Source organism: Symphodus melops (genome assembly GCF_947650265.1).
Source record: "Symphodus melops genome assembly, chromosome: 22".
In the NCBI taxonomy this organism is placed as follows: Eukaryota; Metazoa; Chordata; class Actinopteri; order Labriformes; family Labridae; genus Symphodus; species Symphodus melops.
Genome location: NC_136712.1, coordinates 247,388 through 259,887, shown reverse-complemented (window position 1 = coordinate 259,887; position 12,500 = coordinate 247,388). Strand labels below are relative to the sequence as shown.

The following is a 12,500-nucleotide window of genomic DNA, read 5'->3' as shown; positions in this document are numbered from 1 at the left end:
AGCTTGAAAAAAGACGATAAAGACACAAAACGTGTCCATGTGACATCAGATTATACGAACTCTGCTCTGTGGGGTGAAACAGGAAGTGTGTTTCAAAGAAGAGAGCCAGCAGGATCCTCACAAGACCAGAACCCAAAGACTCAACTTAAAGACCGGATCCATTTCTAAAAGTCCGATCTGCTTTCCTGTTCAGCAGGAGGAACACGGCAGCACGCAGCGTGTTCCTCCTCCAGGAAGCTTCTTCAAAGCCGCCAATCATCATTAATTCAGCCCTCTGACATGAACAGTGTTCGTCTCTCTCTGGGATCTACGTTTTTGGTTCCCCTCAGTCTGCGGCTCGTCCCGGCCTCTTAATGCTCGCCATTATCTCCCGCTGTCATTAAGCCTCCAGTAAACAGCTGCTAATGACCTTTGTCTTGTTCCTGTTGGGAACCCGATGAAGAAACAAACACCTGGCCGGGTGTTTCAGGCTGAACCTTGTGTTGTCTTCTACCCGTGGAGCTGGTCCACTTCCTGTTAGACAGGAAGTAGACCAGCTTGCAGCAGCATCAGCTAGCTTGCAGTGTGGTGACAAGCAGGAAACGTACACACAGAGTTTGTGGGGGCAGCGAGCCCAGGGGGAGGGGCTATGTTTGAAGGTTATGTGAGACATTTTGTCTGCTGTCTGCCGCGGCGCCTGCTTCCTGTGAAAGTGCGGAGTCAGTGCGCATCAGTGAGACAATGAGCCTCATAAACCCAAAGGGCTCCACGCACAGACCTGCACATTCCTGACCAATGAGACGCTTCCTTCGACAGCGCTCACCGCCACCTGAATGACTGTGTCTTCAGGTCGCCGTGGTAACGACACTAATGCTTCAAGATTAGCTTAGCTGACCATGAACGCCATACTTGTTCACTGCACCTGGTGGGTCGGAGTGCGAACGTGTTGTTCCGGTTGCTTCTCATCGGGGGCGAGCGGCGGAGGAAAAGATGTGACACTTTAAATGTTCCTCTGTCTCGAACCTTTCCTCTCCATTTTTCAGACTTTGAGCTCTGAGATCCAAACTGAGACTGGGATGGTGTGAGCCCCCCCCTCACCGCCCCCCCCTCACAGCCCCCCCTCACCGCCCTCGCCATGTTTCGGCCTTTTGCTCTTCTGAGACGTCTCAAGGACAACAGATTGTTCTGCTTTTCTCTTTTTTTCTTTGACCTTCACGTTTTAATGTAGCGGGAAGGAAGGAGCCATTATCTTCAAAATAGAAGGAGGGGGGGGGGGGGGGGGCACACCCGTCATAGAGCTAGAGCAGTTAGAGAGGATAACATTAGGCTACAGGAGGATATTTTCTGTTCATATGGAGGTCAGAGGTTAGGGAAACCAGACCACCTGAGACCAGGGTGCTCTAAGACCAGGGTGCTCTAAGACCAGGGTGCTCTAAGACCAGGGTGCTCTGAGACCAGGGTGCTCTGAGACCAGGGTGCTCTAAGACCAGGGTGCTCTGAGACCAGGGTGCTCTAAGACCAGGGTGCTCTGAGACCAGGGTGCTCTAAGACCCAGACCCTGAATATGACATTAAATCACCTTTGGATATAAGCTGGGTATAAAAATGTGACTGTGAGTGACTTGAAGTTATTTGTTGTTTAAGTGATGATGTGAAACAATAGCCAGTCAGTGGTGGACTGGACTGGTCTTGATTTAAAATCCCAGTCGGCCCAGTCTGAGGCCGAAGAAGCCAGAAGAGTCGAGCATTGTATTTAGGGTGACCAAACGTCCTCTTCTGCCCGGACATGTCCTCTTTATACGTCCTGTCCGGGGCGTCCGGGAGGTTTTTATAAAGTCATGAAAATGTCCGGGGTTCACCGTCTTTCATGGAACCATCAAGTTTGTACTTAAATTGAGCGGCGTAAAATCCTACGGTAGCTACTTCGTTACGTGACGTCATTCTCTCGAGGCTGCTTTGTGGGCGGCTCTGTGACGTGCACGTGCACGTGCACGTGCACAGGTAACAGCAGACACAGCTGACAGCAGAGCAGCAGTGATGCAGCTTCACAGATGAACTACAGAAACAGTGTAAAACAGCAGCTACACAGCAAAGAGACACAAAGACTTTGATGCTGATTGGTTGAGCAGCTGGAAACTGCTGGAAAAGATCAGCAGTAAATGTGGACGAGCAGACGAGGAGGATGAAGAAGAAAAGCAGGATGAAGAAGATTCAAAGTCGATCAGTTTTGTTTGAGTTAGTATTTTTGAGAGACTGTTTTTAATGTCTTATTTATCTTGTTACCTTGAAAAGGGAGAAATATTAAAAGCTGGATTTTCTAACACAAAGTTCATATGTTCACATTATTTGAAAAGAGAGCTGTTATTACATAGTTACATATTTCATTTGATTTCATTACAGAAGTTTTATTTGCACCATTGAGGCAGAATAAATCATGATCATAGACCTCTGAGAAGTCTGTCTGAATCTGTGTCTCATGGCCGTCCAGAGTGTCCTCTTGTTTGGAAATCAGAATATGGTCACCCTACTTATATTGAAATAGTGTTTATACGATAAACACGGGAGGACTGTGTTCTCTGGATCGGAGAAATGATGCAGAAACGTTTTCTAACAGATTAATTATCTGACTCAGTGACTGTTGACTGAGCGTTAGCTTGTTGTCTTATCTGACTGTTGACTTAGCGTTAGCTTGTTGTCCTATCTGACTGTTGACTTAGCATTAGCTTGTTGTCTTATCTGACTGTTGACTTAGCGTTAGCTTGTTGTCTTATCTGACTGTTGACTTAGCGTTAGCTTGTTGTCTTATCTGACTGTTGACTTAGCGTTAGCTTGTTGTCTTATCTGACTGTTGACTTAGCGTTAGCTTGTTGTCCTATCTGACTGTTGACTTAGCGTTAGCTTGTTGTCCTATCTGACTGTTGACTTAGCGTTACCTTGTTGTCTTATCTGACTGTTGACTTAGCGTTAGCTTGTTGTCTTATCTGACTGTTGACTTAGCGTTAGCTTGTTGTCCTATCTGACTGTTGACTTAGCGTTAGCTTGTTGTCCTATCTGACTGTTGACTTAGCGTTAGCTTGTTGTCCTATCTGACTGTTGACTTAGCGTTAGCTTGTTGTCCTATCTGACTGTTGACTTAGCGTTAGCTTGTTTTCTTATCTGACTGTTGACTTAGCGTTAGCTTGTTGTCTTATCTGACTGTTGACTTAGCGTTAGCTTGTTGTCCTATCTGACTGTTGACTTAGCGTTAGCTTGTTGTCTTATCTGACTGTTGACTTAGCGTTAGCATGTTGTCCTATCTGACTGTTGACTTAGCGTTAGCTTGTTTTCTTATCTGACTGTTGACTTAGCGTTAGCTTGTTGTCCTATCTGACTGTTGACTTAGCGTTAGCTTGTTGTCCTATCTGACTGTTGACTTAGCGTTAGCTTGTTTTCTTATCTGACTGTTGACTTAGCGTTAGCTTGTTGTCCTATCTGACTGTTGACTTAGCGTTAGCTTGTTGTCCTATCTGACTGTTGACTTAGCGTTAGCTTGTTGTCCTATCTGACTGTTGACTTAGCGTTAGCTTGTTGTCCTAGCTGACTGTTGACTTAGCGTTAGCTTGTTGTCCTAGCTGACTGTTGACTTAGCGTTAGCTTGTTGTCCTATCTGACTGTTTACACGGAGACGCTGTGACAGAAACGCATCGAAACGACTCCACTCCGGATTCAAACTACAGACCGTCTACACGGCAGGTCTCTGAGTGAAAACGATGTAGTTCTCACGCCCGGCCAGTAGTGGGCAGTGGAACTTTACAGCGTGACACTCACCAGTATAACCACTTCCTCCACAACATCCTGTTTAGCGGCGAGTTCTCCCAGGTCTTAGCTAAACGCTGCGTATGGTCGCCCTGCGTATGGTCGCCCTGTGCGGCGAGTTCTCCCAGGTCTTAGCTAAACGCTGCGTATGGTCGCCCTGCGTATGGTCGCCCTGTGCGGCGAGTTCTCCCAGGTCTTAGCTAAACGCTGCGTATGGTCGCCCTGTGCGGCGAGTTCTCCCAGGTCTTAGCTAAACGCTGCGTATGGTCGCCCTGTGCGGCGAGTTCTCCCAGGTCTTAGCTAAACGCTGCGTATGGTCGCCCTGTGCTCGGGTAAAGGTCGAACTGTTTGCTGCAGGTGTTCGATGCTCTTTGGGCGGCGACACACACGATGTCTCATATCAAGGTTCTGTTTATACAACGAGCTGCTGAAGCTCAGAGCACAAGAGAATCAGCCGCCATTGTTGTTTATGTTTGTTCTGGACTACTGAGCATGTCCACATGTACGGGGGGGAGGTGTGGTGAGGTCATCGCATACACTACACATACTTTTTCATATTACATTGTGTGTGTGTGTGTGTGAGTGTGTGTGCTCTGTGTGTGTGTGTGTGTGTGTGTGCTCTGTGTGTGTGCTCTGTGTGTGTGTGTGTGTGTGTGTGTGTGTGTGTGTGTGTGAGTGTGTGTGCTCTGTGTGTGTGAGTGTGTGTGTGTGTGTGCTCTGTGTGTGTGTGTGTGTGAGTGTGTGTGTGTGAGTGTGTGTGCTCTGTGTGTGTGTGTGTGTGTGTGAGTGTGTGTGCTCTGTGTGTGTGAGTGTGTGTGTGTGTGTGTGTGTGTGAGTGTGTGTGCTCTGTGTGTGTGTGTGTGTGTGTGTGCTCTGTGTGTGTGTGTGTGTGTGTGTGAGTGTGTGTGTGTGTGTGAGTGTGTGTGCTCTGTGTGTGTGTGTGTGTGTGTGTGCTCTGTGTGTGTGAGTGTGTGTGCTCTGTGTGTGTGTGTGTGTGTGTGAGTGTGTGTGTGTGCTCTGTGTGTGTGCTCTGTGTGTGTGAGTGTGTGTGTAGCTCAGCTCTGCCTCTCTCTCCTTCACTCCTCGCTCGCTCTTTCACATCATCACACGCAGCTTCAGCTTCTCTGAAAGTTGAGCAACAGACAAAAGTGAAGATGGGAAAAATTAACGGATGCCTGAAATGTCTTTTTATCTTCTTCAACGTGTTGTACGCAGTGAGTAAACTTCATGATTCAAACTTTATGAAAGCTTCTTTCTTTACAGCTCAGAGACTCTGAAGAGAAACGCACCAAAGACTCTTTTTTAATGGTTTTAAACACATTTGATGACTTTTAAAAAAGTCACTTAAAGGTGCCTGAAAGGTTGTTGTTGACTTTTTGTGCAGTGAAAGTTCGACAGGTTTCAGCCTGAATCAGAGCAGAGCGTGGAGGATGATGGTGAATAAAGTCATTGCGTGCTTTAACATGTTGTTTTCTTGATTCGACATCCAGTCAATCGTTAAACAGTTTAAGACCTGTGCAGCAGCGGGGGAGGGGTGTTGTGCTTCAGCCTAGAGAGACCCCCCTTTTCCTCCCAGACCCAGAAAATAATGAGTTAAAGAGGGTGGAGTTTAGAAAGGCTGGTTTCAATTTGAGAGACATTTGAGGTGAACATATTCCAGGAAAGGAAAAGCAAAGCTTCCCTATAGAAACATTCAGAAATGATGCCTTTCAGCAAAACGGTCACCCCGAGAGGCTCAAGGACAAACCCTCCTCTAAAACATGGACCCGTCCTGACCTCTCGTGGAGGACGCTGCTGCTCTTCACTGCAGGAAGTCTTGGTTCTGTTTTTTCTCCCTTTTCTTTATTTTGGTGAAAATGTTTCTTCAGTCTTTTAAAACTCAAAGAGAAAAAGAAACAAAGCAACATTACAGGATAAAAACACATTTTTTCCCCCTTTAAAACCAAACAAGGTCGACCTTTGACCTTCTGAATTCTTGTGCTCTTTAACCTGTTTTAAAATGTTTCCACCCAAGGCCAATATCTGGCCTTTCTGCAGACCTTCAGGGCAGGTTTCAGCTGCAGCCAATCATCTCCACGCTGTCACGCTTTGTCTCCCTCTGCTGTCTGAATGCAGGAACTACACCACGCTCAGAATGCATCAGTAGAAACGAGCTTGTAGAAATAAAGGTTTGGAGTTCACACCTTTAGTGAACATGTTTATCCTCACTGTTCATGTTATCTGTTGTTGTTCACAATGTGCTTCATTAAAGCTCCTCCTCCTCTTCTTCAGGTGAAATCAGTGTCCTCGCTCCTCTTCATCATGTGTGTGAAGTGTGTTGTTGTAAATCCACTCTGATCCTGTATTTGATCATGTCTATAAACCCCTCTATTTCAGCCCTGCTCAGAACAGGCTGTTTCTGTGTCTGTAGCTTTAAATATGTAAATGAGCTGTTTCTGTGTCTGTAGCTTTAAATATGTAAATGAGCTGGGCTGCAGCCCGTTGAGTCAGAGAAACATGGAGAAGTGGATTTTAAATGATCTGTGACCTTGAAGGTGAGGTCGTTGGTGAGCTGCAGGTGGATGGATGAGCTCCACTTTATTTCAAACCAGTGTGAAAAAGCTGATCCTGACTTCTGTCATGTGTCCTCAGATCGTTGGATGTGTGCTGATCTACGGGGCAGTGAAAATCAGCACCTACAGCCAACAGGTAAACAACAACAACAACAACAACAACAACAAGAAGAAGAAACACTGTAGCATCGTAATAAATCCAAACTCTGTGCAGAGGACGTCGTGCTCAGAGGAGCTGATCATGTGACTTTATGGGCGTTCACTTTGAGTGCTCGATCCCCTTCGATTGCTTTGGTTCAGCAGGGAGGGGCTCACTGCAGTGATGTGACCCTGAAACTCTTCAGACCCACATGACTAACCCTAACCCAAACTTTCTATAGAGCGAGTTCTCATCAAACCATGCGAGATATCATCATCATGAAGGTCTTCAGCTTTTTCTTAAAGGTGCAGGTCAAATGAAGGTTGGAAGTGTGTTCCTCCACCAGGGGGCGACAGAGAAGAAGAGTCTAGTTAGAGACTTAGCAGCATGCAGTGAAGGTTGGATAAGACGGAGCGTGGTGGGCGTGCAGAGTGGAGGTCAGGAGGAGACGTTCAGCAGAGTCCCTTCACACCTCCATCGTGCTCTGAAAGAACACCTACGACCTTCATCGTGCTCTGAAAGAACACCTACGACCTTCATCGTGCTCTGAAAGAACACCTACGACCTTCATCGTGCTCTGAAAGAACACCTACGACCTTCATCGTGCTCTGAAAGAACACCTACGACCTTCATCGTGCTCTGAAAGAACACCTACGACCTTCATCGTGCTCTTAAAGAACACCTACGACCTTCATGACGATGACGAAGATCAGGAGCGTGGTCGCTGCCAAATATGTGTTTACATCTTGTGTTTACGGGACGTGCGCTGGCAGCTCGAGCGGCAGATTTACTGTAATGTGAGTCATGGGTCGATCGGTTTCACATGTGAACAACAGTCGAGTGTACGTTCAGAGCGTTCCAGCAGGGCTGTTTGAAGAACCTCCTCTCACCAGCCCGGAGTACGGTTCCTTCATAAGAACAGAATCTTTTCAGAGTGCTTGGTGAGGGTTTGTTTGAGCGGGGGGGGGGGGGGGGGGGGGGGCTGGTTCCTGCACTCTGTAGTATCTGTTTGGAAATGTTTACAGGGAGTTGTGGTAAAGTCTTGTGAGTGTTTATGAACACGCAAACAGCTGCCAGGACGTCGGAGAGTCTTTGATTTCTTTCGTTAATCCGGAGCAGATGTTGCCGGGGAAGTTTTTCCATTCTCACAGTCGACTTTCTCTGCAGCAGAGAAACAGGAACGCTCTGAGTCTGTTGGACCAGAAACACTGTTGGCAACCTCAAATCAGATGTCTCACTATGGAGACGCTGATTTTACTCATTATGTTTTTCATCAAACCGAGTTACGTTTCCATTTCTGTCCAACATTTCCTTCATCAAATTGTCAGTTCTCGGAAATCCTCTCACTGAGATGAAGGGTTCTGATTGGTTAAGGGCTGAAACTTGATACCTGTGTGGTCCTCGTATTTGCTCAAAAAAAGTTCAATATTCCTGTTTTGAAATCCTGTTCAGATAACTTTTAGAAGAAGTGATGGTGTCCTCTGGAGGAATATGAGGACTTTGTCTTCTTCTTGTGATGTAAAGTCCATTTTGATTGGATATCTGAACAAGCTGTTGAATAATGCCCGCCTCTTTCATTTTTGGGTCTCTCTAGATGGCGGTGGTTGGAAGCCCTAGCTTGGGTTGGCTGTGGGTGTTTGCCATCGGCGTCCTTTGCATCTCCTGTCTGGGGATCTATGCAGGATGCTCTGAGAACTCCCTCATCCTTAAAATAGTACGTCCAACTGTAACCTTGTCTCTGCCTATCAAACAGGAAGTGTGTGTGTCTGGATCATCTCTGAATCTTCTCTCCCTGACAGTTCGCAGGCTTCATGGCCGTTGGGATGATCATCATGCTGATCGTTGGCATTGTCGTGGTTGTCAACAGGAACAAGGTCAGACCTCAGATAATACCGTCGGTCTACTTTGCACTTCTTCTTCTTGCTTTGTTTTTCTCTTCACCTTTGAGATGTTTTAACCCAAAGTCCACCTGAAAGATGTGTGAAGGCACGGGGCTTGATTTGCCCCCACAGGTGTCACTATGATTATTTTACTTCCTGGTGAGTAAGAGCTGCCCATCTGGAATCATATAAATCAAACTTGATATAATCCAGCAATATCCAATGAGAGCCAGCAGACCTGGAAATGTGGGACTTTATAACGTCTCATGAACACAAACCAAGCAGTTGTTCTTCTGCTGAAGTCTTCTCTCTTCATGTTCGGTACTTTTACAGTCTGTATATTTGTGGATTATAAAAAATCTGTTTTATGTCGGTGGTCTGTTTTTTAAACGTCTCCACGCTGCTATGACGGTGACTTTGTGTTTTGATGGTTTTTTCTCTCCTTGTAGATAAAACAGCTCTTTGACAGCGCCACCTCTGAGATGATCAAGCCCTACATGGAGCACGAGGAGATAAGAAGCCTGCTTGAAACGCTTCAGACCTCTGTAATGTTTTTAACCTTATTCGTGACAAACCTGCTTCTAATGAGCTCTGCAGCTCAGCTTTGTCATATCGACTCGTCGTCCGGTTGAAACTCACGGCCTGGTGTGGTTGCAGGGTCAGTGCTGTGGAGTGGTAGACGCCTCAGACTGGGGGGAGGAAATCCCTCAGAGTTGTAGCTGCGACCCGATGAATCAAGAATATCTTTTTCAATCAGCTGGATGCAAAGCAAGACCTCAGGTTGGTGCCGTTTACATGTCAAGCTGTTAGTTAATCCCTTTAGGGGGTTTGGTTTGGAGAAGCTTGTGCATTAATGAAACAGGAACACGTTAACTGAAACATGTTACATGTTACATGTTCAAGAGTAAACTGTGTCAGACACTTTGATCATTAAATGTGAACAAGGTTGCTGCTGCACAAAGGAAGAACAGGGGCCTGAAGCACTTCACTGTAATCCAGATACAACTTTATCAAAAGCAACCCAGATAGTTAAAGAGTTTCACTTTCTTTCCTGCTTTGAGAGAAGATATATTTTTGAGTTTGAGGGATTCAGTATTCTCATAACAATATTATTATTTTACATTTACAGGGAACCACAGGTCCAGACAAAATCCATGGCCAGGTATTTAACCATCCACCCAACCACCCAACCAACTGACCACCCAACCACCCAACCACCCAACCAACTGACCACCCAACCACCCAACCAACTGACCACCCAACCACCCAACCAACTGACCACCCAACCAACTGACCACCCAACCACCCAACCACCCAACCAACTGACCACCCAACCACCCAACCAACTGACCACCCAACCACCCAACCAACTGACCACCCAACCACCCAACCAACTGACCACCCAACCAACTGACCACCCAACCACCCAACCACCCAACCAACTGACCACCCAACCACCCAACCAACTGACCACCCAACCACCCAACCAACTGACCACCCAACCACCCAACCAACTGACCACCCAACCACCCAACCAACCAACCAACCGACCAACTGACCACCCAACCACCCAACCAACTGACCACCCAACCACCCAACCAACCAACCACCCAACCAACTGACCACCCAACCACCCAACCAACCAACCAACCAACCAACCACCCAACCAACTGACCACCCAACCACCCAACCAACCAACCACCCAACTACCCAACCACCCAACCACCCAACCAACCAACCAACCGACCAACTGACCAACCAATAAATCAACCAACTGACCACCCAACCAACTGACCACCTGACCAACCAACCACCTGACCACCTGACCACCTGACCACCTGACCAACTGACCACCCAACCACCCAACCACCCAACCAACTGACCAACCAACCACCTGACCACCTGACCACCTGACCAACTGACCAACCAATAAATCAACCACCCAACCAACTGACCAACTGACCAACCAACCACCTGACCAACCAACAAATCAACCAACCAACCAACTGACCAACTGACCACCCAATAAATCAACCACCTGACCACCTGACCAACCAACCAACCAACCAACTGACCACCTGACCAACCAACCACCCAACCAACTGACCACCCAACCACCCAACCACCCAACCACCCAATAAATCAACCAGCTGACTAACCAACCAACAACAGCCAAACCAGCCTGTGATGTTTCTAAATAACGACCTTATTATTTTGTGTTTTTGCAGAGCTGCCTCGACTTGATCTTTGAGTTGATCAACATGGTCTTAAAGATCTTCATGGCTTTCTTCTTTGGACTGGCCGTCACTGCAGTAAGTTAAACTGATGCTTTCAATGTTTGAAATGTAGAAAAAAGGGGCTTAATTTCTGTGGAAGTCGGACAGACCAATGAACACATCTGGTGATATTATGGATCTAAACCATGCAAAAGTGTTGCATGGTTTTTATATTGCAAAGTATTTTAAACTTTTTTACCTCCTCAGAACATATTTTCTCTGAAGTGATAAAAAAAAACGTACATTCACAGAGGATAAATGTTTTGATGACTCAGCAGTTTTGATTGGATGAAGGATCAGAGTTGTAGCTGAGCTGATTGACAGGTGGGCGCCGTGTCATGGTTTGTCAGGAGGCTTAAAGCCCGCCTCAGCTCTCAGCTCTGTGTGTTCAAGTTGCAGACATCTTGTTTGTTCCTGTTATCTTGCTTCATTAAGCTGAGATGAAGTTGGAGATAGCAACACATCATTTCTTGTGTAGTGAAGGCGTAACGAGCTAACGGGAAACACTGACTGTCTGTCTTTATAGCTGCTGGGCCTGCTGGTGTCCCTGCTCATGATCTACCAGGTCAGACGTCATGACAGCGTAGGAGGATCGTCCATCGCCATGAAGGGCTACTGAAGACAGCCATGACCTTTAACCTCTCCACTGTCAGTTTATGACCTCTTCTTCTTTCCTTGTTTTTACTGCATTTCTGCCCGTTAATGAAGATGTAAAACAACGTGGCCTTCTGCAGGAAGCTTTAGCTTCCTTCCTGCTTCGTATCGTGGAAAATATTACAAACATTTATTTTGTTGGAGACGTTTTTTCTCGTGTGTTATTTGATGTCGTATTATAATTGTGCATGTGTAACAAAGATGTGTTGAACAAAGAAGCGGCTCCTGACTGCAGCATGATTTAACCTAAAAAAGGTAGATAAAATATAAACAGTATTAACAGACAGAATGATTTAATACCATCATTTCCATTTTGTCCAAGTTGCAGCTGAAAAAAACATAATAGAACTTTTTAAAGTGTCGACTTGCAGTCGATCCGTGAAGCTGTGGCCAGAATAACTTTTCATTTTATCCAATAAGAATTTAAACAATAAATAACCATTTATATCATTAATTAGCATTATTGTACCAAAAACAATCTTTAACAGTTTTCAGTTTAGTTTGCATGTTGCAAAATTTTAGTTTTAACTTGACTACTTGTTTTGAAAGTTTTCTTTTTTAGTTTAGCAAAGTGAATTTTCCAAAACATTTCAAACCGCCACTTGAGTTGAACCCAGATTAACTTTCTTTGTTTTAAACGTCGGTCCACGAACCAAGCTGCCAATTTGAGCTTTACCGTTGAAAACAAACTTCAAGTGTAAGACAAAGGAAGTGTTTTATTGTGAAATCTGCACTCGTATTGTTTCAGAATAAACTGAATAACCTGTACGTCTCCCTCATGTGTTTTCATATCATCAGTATTTGTTCAGCTTTGGCAGGGCGTAATCCAGAGTTTATAAAGGAGAGTAGAGTAAGGAAGGAAAAGACACAAGCCAGTGCTTAAAGGAGCAATCTCTGCCCCCTAGTGTTTAACATGAGTACTGCAGTCTAAACTCTAATCATTACAGAGAGCTGCCCTCTAGTGTTTAAAATGAGTACTGCAGTCTAAACTCTAATCATTACAGAGAGCTGCCCTCTAGTGTTTAAAATGTGTACTGCAGTCTAAACTCTAATCATCACATATAGCTGCCCCCTAGTGTTTAAAATGTGTACTGCAGTCTAAACTCTAATCATCACATATAGCTGCCCCCTAGTGTTTAAAATGTGTACTGCAGTCTAAACTCTAATCATTACAGAGAGCTGCCCTCTAGTGTTTAAAATGTGTACTGCAGTCTAAACTCTAATCA

General features: G+C 45.7%; 1 protein-coding gene across 1 annotated transcript; it reads left to right on the top strand.

Annotated features, from left to right (window-relative positions):
- The first annotated feature begins 4,840 nt into the window (after nt 1–4,840).
- On the top strand, nt 4,841–12,042 carry LOC306818069 (tetraspanin-8-like). Its single transcript, XM_079335439.1, has 9 exons — nt 4,841–4,987; nt 6,405–6,461; nt 8,059–8,178; nt 8,264–8,338; nt 8,794–8,889; nt 9,002–9,124; nt 9,474–9,506; nt 10,573–10,656; nt 11,147–12,042. The coding sequence occupies exons 1-9, from the start codon at nt 4,928–4,930 to the stop codon at nt 11,237–11,239; spliced, it is 741 nt and encodes a 246-aa protein (XP_079191565.1). The 5' UTR covers nt 4,841–4,927; the 3' UTR covers nt 11,240–12,042.
- The last annotated feature ends 458 nt before the right edge of the window (nt 12,043–12,500 follow it).